Raw genomic sequence first — 18,009 nt, 5'->3', positions numbered from 1 at the left:
ACCATTTTGTTGGAGTCTTTCATGTTGCTGGATTTTTTTTTTTAAACACTGGGGAAAAAAATGACACCATCATTAAGCAAGAATCTTGGTAATTTTGTCCTTCACACAGATAAAAGGCACCAAACCCACTTCATTAAGGAGATGTCTCAGTGCTACCTGCTCACTTTGTTGCAGAGGAAAGGTGAGTGACAGCCTGTCTGAGCCTGGATTATCTCTTTGGAGGTCAGAATTCCAGCTGATTCCATGCTCACATTCAAAAAGACTGCAGGAAGTGATGGCAGCACCGTAACTATAATTTTTAAGCCTGTAATTTTCAAACTGCTGCAATTCTAAATGAATTGTGGTGTCTGTACAAACAGCCACAACCCCACCGTCGGTTGCCATTGAATCCCTCAGGGTTAAGCCCAATATTCAGTGTTTGGCATAAAAACTTGGATCCAGGAACAAGATTCCTTACATTTCCCTACATTTACACATGGCAAATCATCAGAAACTCAGAGAAAACTTACTTAGGCTAAAATCTGCTCAGTATTTCAATGCTTTCATTTAGAAAACAGCAAAGTGGATATTTCAGACTAATTACAAAGACAATTATAACAAATAACCAGCATTCTAAGGTGCTGTGGCACTGGCACTTTGCACAGAACATAAGAAAATACAAAGAAATTAAAATTACCAGTTTAATTTTTAGTCATTTCTTATCAAACTTACATTATTGCAGTCAGCATAGCGGTACCAGGCACTTGGAGAACTAAATCAAAGTAAAATATATTGATTTTCCTTTTTTTTTTACTCCTCTAGTATTATATATATACAGTAATTAGAATAAAAGCTTGCTCTGAGTATTTAAACTTTAGTCTCAAGGCTTCATTTTGCTCTCTCACTCAATTTTAAGCTACTAAAAATGCTGCCTAATATTCTCAAGCCATTTAAATGTCAGCCTCAGAAAGCAGCTGATTTCCTTACCCTGAACTGTCCTCTTGAAAATGTTGGATTTTAAGAACTGGGCCAAAATATAACACGCAAATATCACTTGAAAAACCAGGAATTATTTGAAAGGAATAACAAAGTAGCAATTAAGGAAGTTAAAATTTGCATTTTGCTCTGGCTCTGCAGATCCATTACAGCATTGTACCACTGTACTTTTCACAGGAAGGTTAATAAAACATATTAATTCACAATATATTAACTTCCACTGGCATGACCCCATTAGATTTAATGAGGAATTTTCCCTCCTGGTGAATCCTTGCCCTCCCAGTGGACAGGATGAACCACATTCCTCCTCACCCCCTGATCCACCTTGAACATTCCTCACTCAAGACTGGACACCTGATAAAGCTGATTAAAGGTTTAATATTCCTTTTCTTCCAGTTTAAACAGAATCCAATCCAAATAAATTCAATATATTGTGATCATAACCTACATGTTCCAGTGTACCTGTGCCATCAGTTCTGGTTTCTGATCCAGCCTCCAATCTGGGTAAGAAACTCCAAATGGTGGCTGAAATTTGGGATGTGGACAAAGGAACACTTGGGAATGGGATTGGTTCTTGCATTAATGACTCCAAAGTACAGGGAGCATCACAGAAGTGCTAAAATAAGAAGTGTAGGAATGAATTCATCTCCCCCTCTCAACCTCAGCCATGACCTAACACCCTTTAATTGACATTTCCTTAATAAATTTTGCTCATCTCCAAGTGACTTCTCCCAACAAAGAATCCACAAATGTGCCTTGGAGAAAAAGAATAGCAGAGAGGGGGACAGGACACAAAGGTTCAAATCCCCATGGGGCAATACCTGAAGGGGAAGGAGGAAAACGAGCTGGGATCACCCACCCTGTGCTCCCCAGGACTTGGGACAGCTCTAGGAAATAATAACCAAGGTTTAATAAATAAAACTGATTTTTTCTCTCTATATTTGGCACACATTTAAGGGAGTAAATCTGATTTGAAGGTTCAAATTTATTTCTCCTTACTCTGCCTGACAACAATCCTTTAACACTGGAATCCACTTTTGTTTTTTAGCTATCCTAGAAATTCCAAGTTTTTCTTTGGGTGAAATAAATGGAACCATTTGCTCCTCCCAGCAGTACAATTTAAGTCCTTCACTATCCTTTTTCCTGGATTATTTCCAGGAACTTGACATGAATCTGAAACTGTTGTGAAATGAGAAATTCACCCTCCTGACTCTATCACCGTTTATTGGAATTCCACCTGCAAGGGAATTAAAATCAGACTCTGATTTACCCCAAATGCTGAAGTCAAGGACATTGAGGAGAGAATTTCAGGTTTTATTTTTGATTTACAGAACTGAACAGAGAAACTATTGAGTATCATCAAACTTTGGTGTCTTCTTGTTTATCTGCTCATCCCAGGTTTTGTAACTTAAAAAATTTCTATGATTCCACAAAGGTAGTAAAAAATAAAAATACTGCTGAAATCAGTTAGCATTTTGCATATTTAGTCCTTTTTGACTGAACCAAATGTTACTTGTTTAAATTTTCTAGCTTCCTCCAAGTTGACTCAAATTATTCTTAATTTTAAAATATCAAATGTGCAGAAGCAGAATAATGAACTATATAAAACTTTTTGTTACATTTTAAAGGTTTTTAGTGTAGGGATTTTATGTTTTCACCTTTTAAAATCTTAAATATAAGCTGTTCTTAAAATTAGATCAAACCAAAATTGCTCAATGTTAATAATTTTTTGTTGCTGTTTCTCGAAATCAGTTTTAATCTTAACATTTCAAAAGAAGAAAAAAAAAACCCAAAATACTTAACATTACATTTTAATAAGCTTACCATGATTTAATCCATGTAAAATCCCTATGGAATACTGGAAATATCCTTATATAGCTGCATTTAATAAAAACAAGCAGGAATAACTTTTCCAAACAGCACCTTCCAATCCCTCTTTTAAAGAGAATATATATATATATTTTTTATATTTTAACCGACTTAAATAGGTTTTCTGATTTTCCAAGAAAATATCTGCACTCAAATTATCTTTACCCCTTTCTTTCTTCCTCATTAAGGGGGAGATTCAAATTCCTGTATTTACAGCACAAGGCTGTGTAAACCCTGTTACAGAATCAGGGCCTGGGCTCCCAGTGAAGTGCTGAATAAAGTGGAATATCCCTGGAGTTTTACCTTTTACTTAAGAGGTTGAAATAATTTAAAAACTTCTACAAATTCCCAAATCCAGCAGAAGAACAGGGACATAATGATTAATTTTTGATGTCAGCCTGTTTTGATTATACTGAGGATTATTTTAATACATCTTTGAAAACATCTGGTATGCAACAGCTCTGCTGACTTTTGAATTCACACACCTAATTAATAATTGCTTTTTTTTCTGGCTAAATGCTCTCCTCCACGTTTTTATTCAGTTTAGTACACTGGAATGTCTAAATTATTTTTAAATTATCCTGGTTTAAAATAGCACTCAGTCGTGATTTAACCTGGGATGGTCACAAGACTTTGGGACAGGTGTAATTAACAGGAGTTGTTGATCAAATGTATATTTATGTTAAATACAGCCAGCAGAATCATGGAATAAAGGGCTATCTGGGCTGCAAAACTTCGAGTTTAAAACTTATTTACCATCTTCATTAATTCAGGTCTTAACTAATTCACTTTACGAAATCCTGAAGCTCTCAGGTCAATTAATGTGCTGTGTAAATACAAATTATAAATCCAGTTACAAGTGTTTTGACAGGATTTCACATTTTAGGAGATTATCAGTGCGTTCTAGAAATTCCCAAGAAATCATCCTCCTAATTTCTCAACACCTCCACTTTGCCATTACGTGGCAGAAACCAGCTTTTAGGCTCCCCCAATTCATAAATGTAATTAAATAATTACATTAGTGCTAATTAACATGAAACTGCAGATTATTTAAGCGCAAAAAACACTATTCAACTTCTTAATTATTCTTGTTCACACAGCATTTCCTTTTGCTCAGGCGCCCTAGGTGCAAATAAAGCATCCCATCTGCTCGTAATTAGAACTAAATAATTTCAGAGAATGTAGCTTATCATTTTGACTGCACATTTGATTAAAAACAGTGTACAAGCAATATCCTGCCTTATTGCTGCACCAGCATCAACGTGCACGGGCCCGGCTTCGCCTCTCATTAAAGGAGCCTGCAAACATTATCTGTTATTTCAGGGGGAAAAAAATACAACTTTTTAGTTCATTTCATACAGATGAAAGCAAATTACAGCAAATCACCTCTCCACTGAATAGAGGCCCCCACATAATGACTTTATTTGCTTAATCCCCAAATTAAACAGCGTTTCAAGCGAGGGCCCTGTGTTATTACTCTCATCATGTCGAGAACATTTTCCTGCCGAGACCAATTTGAATAAAACAAGGGGCCTTCCTTGAACTCAATCAAGGAGTCATAATGTGGTGGGTAATAGAGGTTGCTGATAGATTTGCAGGCAAAAGTGTTATACCTAATGATGGGATATGGATAATAGTCCTCCTGGAGGTCCTGATGCGATTCCAGTTGGCTGCCAGATGCTAAAAATCAAGAAGAGCATTGATCAGTGACAGGAAGCTGTAGTGGATTCATCTAGTCAAACTTCAGCTGTTTTTCCACTGTACAGTTAAGCCAGGCATAAATTATATTAATTGATTTAATTACATACTTAAAACATCTTCCCCAATTAATTTAATTAGGTGGCTACATGAAGCTACTGGCAGGGGAAGATTAGAGGCTGCTCACTTAATTAACAGAATATGAATGAAAAAAAAGAAAGCAAACATAAATGAAATTGTGAGCACTAATTAAGAGGCTGTCTGCAAACTTAAATACTTTCTGACAAAGTGGTGACAGGAATGTAGACAAGAGAGGGATTTTTTTTTTTGCAGCAAATTAAGTGCCACAAGGTATATATAAGGAACTAAGGTAATGCAGTTAAAACATTGATTTTCTGACAGAACCACTGAAGCCAAAGAGAAGGGACATTTTCACCAGAAACACTGCGACAGATTTTGCAGCCACAAAGGCTGAATTGCTGATGAAGGATGAAATATGATCCTCGGACAACTGGATGGTTAAAGGGGGAAAAAAATGGGAACAGCTTCTTGCAAGCAGTGAAGCAGGAGATGTTTAGAAAAGAAGCGCTGCAGTAACAGCTGGTAGCACCACACACCTTGGACCTGCTGTAAAAATTCTCCAGGTGTCTGTGGCGTGCTTCCCTCAGGGCGTTTCTCACACGTGCCTGGTGATTCCAGGAGCGCCAGGAAGCGCCGAGCACACCTGCTGCCCACTGCTGCTGCCCGGAGCCCAGCGCGGCTCCGGGACGCCGCCACCGCCTTGGGATGTCTGCGGCAGCCGCTGCAGTGCCCCCCTGGCCTCTGCGTCTCTGGCCAGGTCGGTTTAAGATCTTTTCCACAGCTGACTGATTCTTTATCACTGACAAAATGTCACTTTTGGTGGGATTCTCATTAAAATCAAAGTCCGAGGCGATTTGTGCCAACTTTTGGCCGTTGATGGTAGCCAAGGGTACGGCGTGGTCCTTGAGGAGCTTTTCTGTGCGTTCCAAAAACCCCACAATGCTCCCCCAAGAGGAATGATGGTGCTGTTGGAGTGCCAGAAAACCTGGAGCTTTCTGGTCCACAGTGCCATGGTGGACAGCAATGTTCCAGTCCAAGCAGGGATCCTGGAAGGGCTGAGCTGTTTGTGGGGGCTGCAGGGAGAGAAGAGCCACAAATGGTGCTGTAAACGAGGGTTAAAATGCACTCTTTTATTATTTTTTATGACTTAACTGAGGGGATCTGTGCATCTGAAATACACTGATCCTGGTTCTGTCCATCAGAGCTACAAATCCTGCCCAGTTTTACCATCAAACCCACTGCCATATGAAAACCTCCAAGGTCATGGAAAACTATGAGCAATTTTGAAGAAATACATTCATTGCACCAAGGAATGCTTGATTTACCAAATATAAAAATTAAACTTTACACTGATTCACAGGACTAAAAGCAGAAAGTAACTGCAATGGCATTCCTCCACTGAGACTGCTTCCACCTTTCCCAGGAGAACAGGAAATATCCTACCATAAAAATGCAAATGGGGTAAAGCTTGGAATAGAAACATTCCTGCCTCTTCACAGCACTCCCTAATTCCTGGCAACTTCAGCCAGCAACTCATTAGCTCTGATTTTCAATCTAAGGGCAGTATATTCATACCATTTTAGGTAATTATTTTTATTTACTTCAACATCTCATTGATAGTAAGACAGATGGAGAGATGGTATTACAAGGGCCTGGAATCACAGGACACAGGGAATGGCTTCCCACTGCCAGAGGGCAGGGATAGATGGGATATTGGGAAGGAATTGTTCCCTGTGAGGTTAGGGAGGCCCTGGCACAGGTTTCCAGAGAAGCTGTGGCTGCCCCTGGATCCCTGGAAGTGTCAAAGGCCAGGCTGGAGCAACCTGGGACAGTGGAAAGTGTCCCTGCCCATGGCAGGAATGAGCTTTAAGGTCCCTCCCAACCCAAACCATTCCATGATTCCATGATGTCCATTTCTCAAGTTTACTTTCTTTTTCATTCTCACACCTCCTCAGTGGCACAGAACTCAAAAACTCTGGAAAGATGAAGCAAAACTCCACAGAGTTTGTCACAGAACACAATAATTATCCATAAAAGAAAGAAATGTCTCTTTTCCATGGGGATCAAGAACAATGAGCAGGCACTGAACAGTCAAGGTCAAACTCCCCCAGATTCTTCTGTAAGTATAAAGGGAAACACCACATTTGCTTAACTGCAGTGAGGGAAATGGAGATGAAACATTCAAAAACTCTTTTATAACAGTGAAGATAGTTAGTTAAGCACTGGAACAGATGGCCCAGGGAGGCTGTGGAGTTGCTATCAACCCAAAGTTTTCAGAACAGGTTAGAAAAACAGCTGTCTGCAATATTACAGGTACAGGTAATTCTGCCTGGAGGTCTGGATAACCTCCTAACATCCTTTCTAAACTAATTTTCTAAGATTCTGTGGAAAAAAAACCAAATCCCAGACAAATTTAGGTAGAAGACTTGAAAGAGCAGAAATTGGGAATACACAAAGTATTTGTTATTTTATTTCAATATTTACTATTTACTGGATGTGGTTCAAACTCTCCTGTGATTTACAGCCACTTCCTAAACCAGCTCTGGTGAAGACAGTACTAAAAACACAAATAAAACCTCATTATCCTCACGGAGTGATTCATTCCATCAAATACCTGTGTCTGAGAGGGAATGTGCACCTCAGCTTCCAACTGCTGAGCTGGATATGTCCACTCTGGCTTTGATTTCCTTGTTGAAACCATGGAATTGCTGGATGGAAGTGGTGCAATGTTACCTTTACCAGAGGAATATGTGCCATAAATTGCTTCCTTTGGCTTTGGGAAGATGATGGTGTCTGTGTTCTCAGGGTCCAGCCTGCTACTGATCTCTCCTGTACAAAGAAAACATGGATTGCAGGTTTCATTCACTTATTATCAGTTATTCATTTAATCACATGGCAAACAGAGGCTTGATCAGCTGGTCAAAGACACTATTTCCAGCACCACTGGCTTAACACTGGGCAGAGTTTCAGATTTGGATGCTTAGAATTTGAAATGTGCAGGTAGGAAGCCAGGAGGATCTCAGAAATGAACAGGAACCAAACCCTCCCAGGGACGAAGAAATCTCTTTCCTACCCAGTTGCAAGACACAGGATTCTCCTGGCTTTATGCACTGCAGAATTTGGTGAGTGCTCATCTCAGAGCTCTTTCCTTGGGAGATAAAACCACAGCCCGAGAGTGAAGCTGGAGATGCAGCTGAAGGTTGTTATCAATGCTTTGTACTCACCTGCGGCTGATTTCTTGCGCTGCCTGGGAAATTCAGGGAAAGGTGCTGCTTTGGATACAACAGGAGGGACTGGCAGAGTTCTCTTTGCTGCTGGAAGGATGAGCCTTTGGCCAGTGAGGCTCAGAGGTCCTACAAGAAGACGACATTCCTGAACAATTCCAGCTAGGAAAGAAAAGGAATTCATAGCAATAAAGAAAGAATTAAGCAAAGGCAGACCCAAGTTCTACATCAACACTACAAAAGCAGCAGTTTTCTTTAACTGAAAGATACCTGTCTTTCAATAGTCAATGTTTTACCTTGAAGGAAGGTGAACTTTGCCTATAAAAATTGACAAATACGTGCAAGGTATTGTACCAGTGCTAATTCTGAAAGGGAATTATATGTTTGTAAATCTATAATTAGATGCTTGTACAATGTAATTTAATATGCAGAATGGATGAGAATTAACTCTTGTAAAGCACAATATAATAATGCAATTATGAATATAAGCTGATTGCTAAAACAATCCAAGTCTAGTTAAGATTGAACAATTAATAACCAGCTGTTAATCATGGTAGTTTATTTTGACTGGTATTTAGACAAGAACCTCCACCACACACAAAATTCTTTCCAGCAGCAGCTAAACGCTGTGAGTTGCAAGAACTGGCTCAGGATGATTCTCAGCACAACACACACTACACCCTCCACCAGCTACCACCTGGAGTAAGCAGCCTAAAGTTCATCCCTACCCCTTGCAATGTCTGACATCACAATTCTTGGAAGTCTAGAGGTGGCAGGAAATTCAGTTCCCAGACATCTGCTGCAAATAGCAGCCCAGCAGCACCCAGGGGGGCCCCTGGGACTCACCTTCTGGGGTGTCCTCTTCTACCAGGGGTAAGGCAGAATTCAGGGAGTGAAAGGCAGGCAGAGCCCAAGGGCTGGTAACTTTGTGACCTTTCCCTGTCTTCTGACTGCACATCTAGGAAGAGACAGAACCTTCTTTTAACAAAGGGAAATCTGGGATTTACAGACATTTCTCTACTCCTGCAGCAATAAATAATAAATATAATTTCTGCTGTGACCATTTCATTAAGATTTAACAATGTACCACTACTTTTACTACTCATAACATGCTACAGTATTGTCTACTGCTGTTACTTCAGTAATTTAAAATAAAGTTAATTAAATTTAATTGATGACTTGTGTACTATTTAATGAAGGAATCCAGGAAGTTTGCTCAGTTTTAAGAGAGTAGTATAAATACAGTGTTTCTTGACAGAACAGTCTTTAAAAATATAAAATGCATACACAAGCAAGGAAACAGAAGGAAAAACAAACACTTCAAAATATTAGCTTTTAATGAGTGACTATCAAGCTTTTAATACAATCCAGGCCATGATTGGGATCTTGGAGCACTGTTGGGTCATAATTACTGAGTAACAGCACTCAGCAACTTTCTAGAAAGGGAGAAGCAACTCTCAAGAACTGCTCAGAATCCTAAGAGGGAAATGAGACAGATCAAAAATTAACTATTCTAACCTTTCCTCCCAATTTGTCTAACAACACTGCCCACAAGAGATGAGGGAGAGAGAAAATCTGTACTTTTAATCATAATAAAGTATCTTTCAGAGAAGTCGCAGGTTCTCATTTTAGTTATGGCCATTATGGAGCATTCTGCTTTAAGGGATGGAGGTGGATGAATCCTCATGTCCTGGTGTTCCAAGAAAATAGCAACAACCATGGAACAAAGATTAACTTTATGCCAGCTGCCATATAAGTGGCTTGATATTTGAGAAAAGGAAATCATAAACCACGCTTTCCTGCTCACCCTCAGCCCCAGCAGTTTGGTGAGGCCACAACAAAAATAAATAAAAGGCAAGAAATTGAATTAAACAGTGATTCCTTTTCCAGGCTGTTGTTGCTGTATCAGTAAGGCAGCACTGATTTTATTCTTGGTGAGTTTTATCCTAATTTAAATCCCAGTTATGAGGTTTTGTTATGATAAACAGCAATGAAATACATTTTAATTCTTTTCATAGAAATGTAATAAGCTCCAAGGAAAAGGAGTTCAGGTGGAGTGTGTGAGTTCAAAAGCAGCCTGGAGGCTTGGAGTTTTTTTTAATTGGAGATAGATATTTAATTCTTTTTTGCTGTAGCCTTTAATTTCTCTAAAGTCCATGCCAGGTGTGATGTTCAAACAAGGACTGATACAACAGAAATGTAATTTAATCTCTCATTTACACTGCCCAGTGCCATCATTCACTTCCTTACAGGCAAGAGAGTGGAACCGTGGAGCTGATCCACAACAGCTCCCCATGAAAATTCCACCCAGTCCCTACACCTTTCCATGTTCTTTTAGCACCCTGATTGCTGCATTAGCTCCCTCTTGAAGAATTCAGGGAGATACCAAAGCAAAATCTACCAAACTGCTTCCATTTTGGGAGTATTTTCACTAAAATTAAGCCAACGCAATTACAAAAATAAGACCTCAAAAATAACATTAAGTTCTGCAAGATAAAGGTTTAGTTTTAACATCACTGATTCATCAGGGGCATTTTTAAAGTTCAGTTTTGTAGGGCTGGAAGGGAGCTCTTAAATTGCAGGGCAGACTAAGGCTGACTTGCCTTAAAATATGCTTGGAGTGTGCTAAAAAACTATTTTTTCATTTCAAGTGCTTCTGAGTGTAATTAACCTGGGACACAAGAAAAACAATTCTATTACCCTTTCTAAAGTGTTTTTCTCCTGTGGATAAACCTCTCCCACTTTATTTTTGCTTTTTTCTTCATTTTAAATAGGGCACTTGTTGGAACACCACAGGAAATTTTCTGATTAGCTCTCTATTTGTTTTCTTTTTACCTAGCAATATTTAACTAGAACTTTTTTTTTTTTGGTAAGTATCTTTGTAAGTATTTTTTCCTCCAGTAAAAAACAAAGACTGGTATTAAATACAGAGAAAAGATGACTATTGTGTACCAAACCAGGAATAGAGAGACAAGATTTGGTAAATAAATATCAGAAAATCTGAGGGTTGGTAGTGATGGGAAAAAAAGGGATATAACAGATTAATCTATTGTTCCATCTATCTTCTCCAAACTGTTGTATTTGTTTTTAAGAAGTTACTGTCAAGATTTGATGGACACAGCACTTCTATAAAGGGAAAGAGGAAGCACAGCAAAATAAAATCAATGGAACTAAGGTCACTTTTCAGTATGTTCAGGAAACTGTCAGGAAAGAGCTTGGAGAAGGCAAGATTAATTGGAAGAAACTGGGAATTGCATCTTTAACAACAGGTTTTATGTTATTCTTACCTTCTTTAAGCTCTTAAAGTGACCAGAGATGGCTCTGAACTGTCAATTTTCCACATACTTGGAAAAATCAAGCTTTGCCCCTTTTCTGACCTACTGCTCTCTAGCTCTCCCAGAAATCCACCTCCATCAGAACTCCTCCCTAACAGGTGTGAAAGAGAATAGCTGGAGAACTTTGGTGAATCCCACATCTGCTTTTTGAAACAGGCACCAGAAGCAGCACAGAAGGAAGTAAGGAAGATAATTGCTGGCTTGAACCACAATATGTTTTACGTGTGGGCAGAGGGCCAGCTTACATGAGGCAGGATATGTAGGATCAACTTATTGGAATTCAGGGATGAGCCTCCATTCCTGTGTGGAGCCAGCTGTAAACCAGCAGCCCATGGCATCCCAATCAGGCACTGAGTTTTGTCAAGGAATGCTGAAATGCACACAAACAGCTTCAGCAGCTCTGGCTGCACCCCTGCCTTGCAAAATGACAGTCAATCTCCAATTCCAGATGACAAGAACTGGATAAAAACTTAAAACAAATGGTGACCTTTCGAAAGATTAATTTGTTTACCAACAAAATGTTCTGCGTTTGTCAGGTGAGATGGGGGTGACCTTCACATTCCCATTTCCAGGTTGAGAGGATGCTGACTGCAGTCATCTGTTAACTCTCTCTCACCAATTATTTCCTTTTTATTTTTAGTGACAAGAGGATTTTATTAAATCACTGTGCTGCTTATTACAATTACACACCGTAATACAAATGCAAGCAGTTTCTTTTGATTTACTGTAGTGTGACATCAATTTGTTTAAGTCTCATCCTGCCACCACTGCCAAACTCTGCTTTGGCTGTAATTAGAGCCACATGCCTGGGTTTAAAACACAATCAGATTTGGGGTACCAAAAGACCTGGATTTCTTCTACAACTTCTTCCAATCACTTGAAATGAAAGGAATTGCCCTGCCTTGCTTTATAATTTTGAAAATAAATACACTTTCAACATAAGCATTAATGATTAGCAGGATGCAAATGCTGAATAAAGAATGAATAATTGAGGATATGATTAGAATGGCTGTGCTCAAACAAGTGAGCTTAAAAAAAGCCCCAGAATCACCGCCATCACCATTAGAGCCACACTAGATAAGATGCAACTCATAAAGGCTAGAAATCATCACCATATTAAATTCTACCTCATGAATAAATGAAAAGGTTCCTAAGTTTACAGTATAATATACATTTATAAGAAAACAAGGACCCAAAAGTGCCAGTATAATTCTATAACAGAACAGCAGTCCTATGAAAATGGAAGGTAGAGCTGTGAATCTTTTCTACATTGCACCAGTACATCAGAATTATTCTTGCTGCATTTCAGATTACTGTTCTTTTGGCTGGATACTCCACAGGAAGTATACATATTTAATAATTATCCACTCATCATTTTTCATCTCTTATCCAGATATAAACTGCAAAAGAAAGTGATGCCCAGTCTGTGTTTCAAACAGAATGACAGCCCTCTTTTAAAATAACTACAGAATTTAACAGAGGATGAAGCATTACTATCAGACCCAAAAAAGGTACAAAAGGGCAATAGTTAATTGTTCTTAGTTTCTATGAAAAAATCCAGCATCAGCAACTTTATAATATCAAAAGAGCGAGAAAAGACATCATTTTTGGTGAAACAATGAAATCCTGACTAATAATTTTTCCAACTACTGGAAAGGCAGGATAATAAAAAGTCTGAGTAGATTTTCTGCTTGACCCCTCAGGTCACCTCAACCCCCGAGTTTTTAACCTCACCACGCTTTCAGCTGCTCAGCTCTCCTTGAAAACTCCTGGAATACACCTGTGTGGCGCGAGACAAGCAATTAGTTTTTAATTTACTTGGAGGAGAGTGATTTTTCCATGGATTTTTTGGGAGCCGCTCGCTGACCCCACGGACACACCTGAGGCACGTGCGCGTAGGGACAGCGCCCCCTGCCGGCCGCTCGCCGACACCAGGCAGGTGCCGCCGGCCCCGATTCCCGCAGTGACTTTAATCTAAATTTTACCCAAATTAATGTCATTTCAGACCTGCAGCTGCACACAGATTCACTGCTGTTACTACTAATAATCATATATATCATGTATAATCATATAGATCATATAAAATCCCTCCTTTAAGTGCTGGCAGACACCACATTTAACAACAAACACAACTCAGCAGTGGATTTTGCAAATACCAACTGCAAAATTCTACAGCCAGCGAAGACAGAACATCCCAAACCACACGTTGTGCCCAAAGATTCGAAAACTATGAATAGAATAAATTGGAGAGGAAATACCTGCTTGGTTTTTGACCTGTCAGCTCCTAATCAACTGTAAATATGTATCTGGGAGCTTGACTAATTCACATTAAATGCTTGTAAAATAAGTCCCCAATAAGTTTTCTGTGCTCAGTTCACGTTTCAGGGAGAGTGGTAAAACACATGGCTCTCTGCAGTAGGATAATATTCCTCTCTGTGAGTGTTTTAGAGTGGTTCTAAAAAGCTATTAGCCATGATGCTTTTTTCTAATTAACTCTATTATCACAGGGTTAGACAAATCACCTCTTAGTCTGGGCAACAGCTTTCAAAAATCATTTTTTATAAGTGGCAGCTCACAACTGTGCCATTCACAGATTCTCTTTCTGTTGTTTAAAACCAAATACCCCAGAATCTCTCCTAGAGCACTGGGCTTGCTGCAGGATGCTTCTGTCACATAAATTAAATTGTAGAAGAGCATCCCCATGTGAGACCATTGGGTTTGTGGACCACAGTGCTGTGCTAAATTTGTGAACATAATTGATTTTGGGAGGGATGGCTGTGCCTACTCTTGTTTTTTTTTGAAAGCATTCTTTGCTAAAAATACCATCTTTACATTCAACTGCTGCAGAACAATTGCAGAATTGGCAGCAGAACTGAAAGTTGCAATTGCAAGACATAAATTTGGAAGAATCAAAACTTGATCTTGCACAATTTCAACATTCCCAGAGCAGAGAAAATAATGGGCTTTTAACTCCTCCTTGATCTTTGGGTCCAAAGATCCAAAACTCCCCATGCTCCAGTTCATCTCCTCTCCTTGATTTTCCTGAGATTACTGACCATGCACATTTCCATGTATATTCATACTTTTGCTGGATTGGGATCTTGGTACATAAACCTGTGATATTACAGATTTCCCCCAGTATTATCACTCAAAATGGTTCGATCCTTATATATCCATGCCAAAAAGTAGGAAATTATGAGGAAATTGCTTTCACTTAATTTTTTTATTTAGAAGTGATACATATTAACTGTAAGAGTACAAAGCTGCATATAATGAACCCATAAAATAATACAAGTTACTTACAGGAGCAGATTTTTTCTTAGTTATAAGTGGCAGCCTGGTCTCAATGTTGGGATGTTTTAAACCAGCTTTATTATCAATGTTCTCTGGGTCAAGCATGATTTTAACATCCATTTCCACCTGCTGCTGAAATACAGAATAGGGATAATCTTAAAATAACTGCACAGGGGCTGAAGTGTTTAGAGGCAGAAATTGTCTAACATGTTGTAAATTTGCAAAATGATGATAAAAATTAATATTGACTCCACACAGAATAGGGCAAACAACAAAGCCTTTTGATTAGATGGAAAACTTCACAAAGACTTGCAAATACTATCCAAATATACACTTTCTTCAGACTTTGTTCAATTAATTCCATTCCCAGCTCTGACATTTCAACATCTGCACACACACACCTTTGGGTTAAATACGGAGTGGAAAGCCCAGTCAGGTTTGACTCCCTGGATCAGCACAGGTCCCTGTGCCGTGGTTTACACACTCACCATCCTTTGGGAGGGGGCTCCCTGTGCTTCCCAGAGAGGATAACAAGAATCCAGTCTACCCTGGCTGTGTCTGCCAGACACTGGAATTCAGGAATCACTGACCTGATGGACCATAACAGCTCCTCTGGATCAGTTACAGCTCATTGACTCAGTGCAGGAACAGCACTTGATTATTAGTAAATGACAAAAAAAAAACCCTGACAGTGATCAGAATTAAAACATAGTAGTTCTTAATGCACTCTGTGATCTGCATGGAATGAGTTCAACTATTCTGCTAATAAAAACCATGATGATTTAAATCCCAATGGACAGAAAAAGACTTCACAAGTTTCTTCTTGTTATAAGAAATACCTAAAGCATACCTATAAAAGCCAGAGTGATGCCCTATGTTTTTATTACAGTAGAAGTTTCTTAAGTTGAAAACATTTTGGTGCATCTTCTAATGTATAAACATAAAAATAAATCCAGGAAAATTCCAATTTTTACAAATAAAATATGCCATAAAAAGTTCAAGAATCATTAGATGTGTATTTGAAGTATTGAACAATTGTATTATTTTGTGAAAGCACTAAAAATGGCATAATTTATTTATCTACACAATATATTCTCTCTTCTTTTGATGGTAATTACAAGCAGATGTATCAATGAGATGCTCATTTAGATTTGGGGTTGTAAGAACACAAGTTATTATCCAAGCCAATTACTCTTTTACCCACATGGCTGCACAGAGACAGAAAGTTCAATTTTCACCTCATCAGTGCTTTTGTGGTATTTATTTTATTACTATAACACACCGTTATGCAGGGAGGAAACTGCTGGTGCTATTAAAAAAAGAACTGGGGAGAATTGAGCACCTTCTCAATTAAAACAGGGGATGATTCCCAATGCAAACTCCTCACTCAGGCTGACAGGGAAAAGTGCCACACAGGATAACATGAATTGAAATGATTAATAAAAAGCCACCTGATAGAAGTGGCTTTGTCAGCTTAGATGTGTGGGAAGTGCCAATTCCACGTCTGCATGGATGATACCGAAATTCTTCCCAACTTAAATGTTATCCTGGGCTGGGAGAAGGTTCCTATCTCAGCTGCTACTTCTACTGAGAATTTTTTAACACTTTCAGTCATGGGGTATTATCAAAACCTCAATCCATGGGGAGTCAGAGCATTATGGGATGCATTAGTACCCTACAAGACAGCAAACACTCATTGAATGTGGTCCCTGGCAGAACAATTAGTGTGTGATTTCAGACCTGAGAGCCCTGGGACACACGTGGGGCTGATTTGCTGCATCTCTGGACAGCCACAGGCTCAACTCGTGGCAAAACCAGCTGCTTCTGACAGGCACCAAAAGGAAGACCCCTGGTTGAGAAAGAAACAGGCAGTGAGGTTTCTAAAAATTACTTAGATTTCACCTATTAAACCCATGCTGCTTTCATCCAGTTCTATCCAAATGACTGTATTTTTATTTGAATTTGCATTCAGCAAAGGTAAAATCCCAGGAGTTAGCAGAGCACTGCTGTAGCCACTTAGAATTGCATTTACCTTCTTTTTTTTTTTTAACTTAAAATCGAAACTAAACTAACTTTTTCTAGGTCAATACTCCCATTTGCTTTACAAGATTCTGTCACCACAGGTTTTGGGTCTTGCAATAAAACATGTTTCACTTACCACTTAGGGGGCTCTTTTAAATTTACTTCTTTATTACCAGCTGAAGAAAGAGTTAACTCCTGGCCATTTATAACATTTAAATAGCTTTCAGCATGTTTCTGTTAGAGGGAAAAAATGATGTTTAGACTAATACTAAGAGATAAGTAATATTAATTTTATTTAATTCAGTTCATTAAGCAATCCAGGTCTTTGCTTGACTGAAAAGTTGATAAACTTTGTGCCTCTGATGGACTAAAAATCTGATTTTGGCTAGTGGGCACAAGATCAGCTAATTCTGATGACCCAAAAAAGGAAACCAACATTCTGAACTGTAATGTCGGAGTAATCTCATCAGTTCCTGATTGGAAAGGGATCTTGCAGGACAACAAAAAGTGGCCCCAAGTGAATTATTAACACAGACTTTAAAAACGGGATAATTTTCTGGATCTGCTCTATTTTACTTACTCTCAGCCCCAGTTCAGTTCTTTCAGTTGCTGTTCTGAGGTCACAAATATCCACAGCTTCCACATTTCCTTTCAAGTTGTTTTTTTCCATTTTAAGTTTGTGAAGGTCTTCTTGAATCTAAAAAGCAAGTTAGGACAAAAATCATATGTGTAACCAAACCCCACGGGATTCGGTAGAAGGATTTAATTCAAATCAAATTATTCCTAAATACAGAAAAAAGATCCATGCTACTTCCCATACTTCTGTACCATTATAAGATAATATAAAGCAAATGTCTTTAAGTCGTTGATAGTAGAAAGGCTGGAAAAACTCAATTTTGAAACAAACCTCACAAAGCAGTGACAATAAACTTCAGGAATGAGGTTCTCTGCCAAGGAACGATGTTTCCTCATACATCTCTCACACCTTTCATGGCACAGGTGGTTTCACGGGGCAGGGATCTTAAAAGCCTTAACGAGAGATAAAATCTCCAGGCAGCCTGTGAGGAGACCACACGTCAAACTCGTATATTTACGTTAACTAAACAACTCCGAAGTCTCAAACCCCGCAGCATTTACAGACCAAGCCCTGGTCCGACACGCACCAGCCGCTCCCCCTCACGCAGGGCCGAACCCCCCCGCATCCCGCATCCCTTCAGCAGCATCGGGACGCGCCGCGCCCCAGCCGAGGGGCGACTCGGGGTACCGAGGAGTGACCCGGGGTGCCCTGGCTGCTCTGCCGGGGCGGGAGGAGCCGGTCCCGCTGCTGCCCGCACCCACCTGCCCGCACCCACCTGCCCGGCTGCGGCCCCGCTCCCGCCGCGGCCATGGCGGCACCGCCTCACCCGGCAACGGGACGCGCTGGCCGGGCCGCACCATCCGCCCCGCCGCGGGGGAGGCGGTGGGGGGGGACAGCGCATCCAGAGGGGGACAAGCCCGCGCTCCGCCTGGTT

The 18,009-nt window shown here is 39.7% G+C and overlaps 1 protein-coding gene across 5 annotated transcripts in view; it reads right to left on the bottom strand.

Moving 5' to 3' along the window:
* The window catches only part of IQCH (IQ motif containing H), a 67,700-nt gene that overhangs the window by 35,456 nt on the left and 14,235 nt on the right, over positions 1-18,009 (bottom strand). Inside the window, exons 1-11 of one of the 5 annotated variants that reach the window (XM_069026247.1) lie at positions 17,851-17,930; positions 17,406-17,556; positions 17,079-17,195; positions 16,635-16,732; positions 16,217-16,325; positions 14,486-14,608; positions 8,694-8,805; positions 7,848-8,009; positions 7,238-7,452; positions 5,160-5,696; positions 4,458-4,524 (exon numbers count right to left, since the gene is read on the bottom strand). In XM_069026247.1, the coding sequence (XP_068882348.1) occupies positions 4,458-4,524; positions 5,160-5,696; positions 7,238-7,452; positions 7,848-8,009; positions 8,694-8,805; positions 14,486-14,608; positions 16,217-16,325; positions 16,635-16,732; positions 17,079-17,168 (1,513 nt within the window). In that variant the 5' untranslated portion in view covers positions 17,169-17,195; positions 17,406-17,556; positions 17,851-17,930. Of the gene's footprint in view, positions 1-4,457; positions 4,525-5,159; positions 5,697-7,237; positions 7,453-7,847; positions 8,010-8,693; positions 8,806-14,485; positions 14,609-16,216; positions 16,326-16,634; positions 16,733-17,078; positions 17,196-17,405; positions 17,557-17,850; positions 17,931-18,009 lie in introns of those variants that run through there. The other 4 variants (XM_069026246.1, XM_069026249.1, XM_069026248.1 and 1 more) reach the window with 4 other exon arrangements.

Source organism: Aphelocoma coerulescens, chromosome 10 (assembly GCF_041296385.1).
Source record: "Aphelocoma coerulescens isolate FSJ_1873_10779 chromosome 10, UR_Acoe_1.0, whole genome shotgun sequence".
Lineage (NCBI taxonomy): Eukaryota > Metazoa > Chordata > Aves > Passeriformes > Corvidae > Aphelocoma > Aphelocoma coerulescens.
This window is presented reverse-complemented; position numbering and strand designations above follow the sequence as displayed.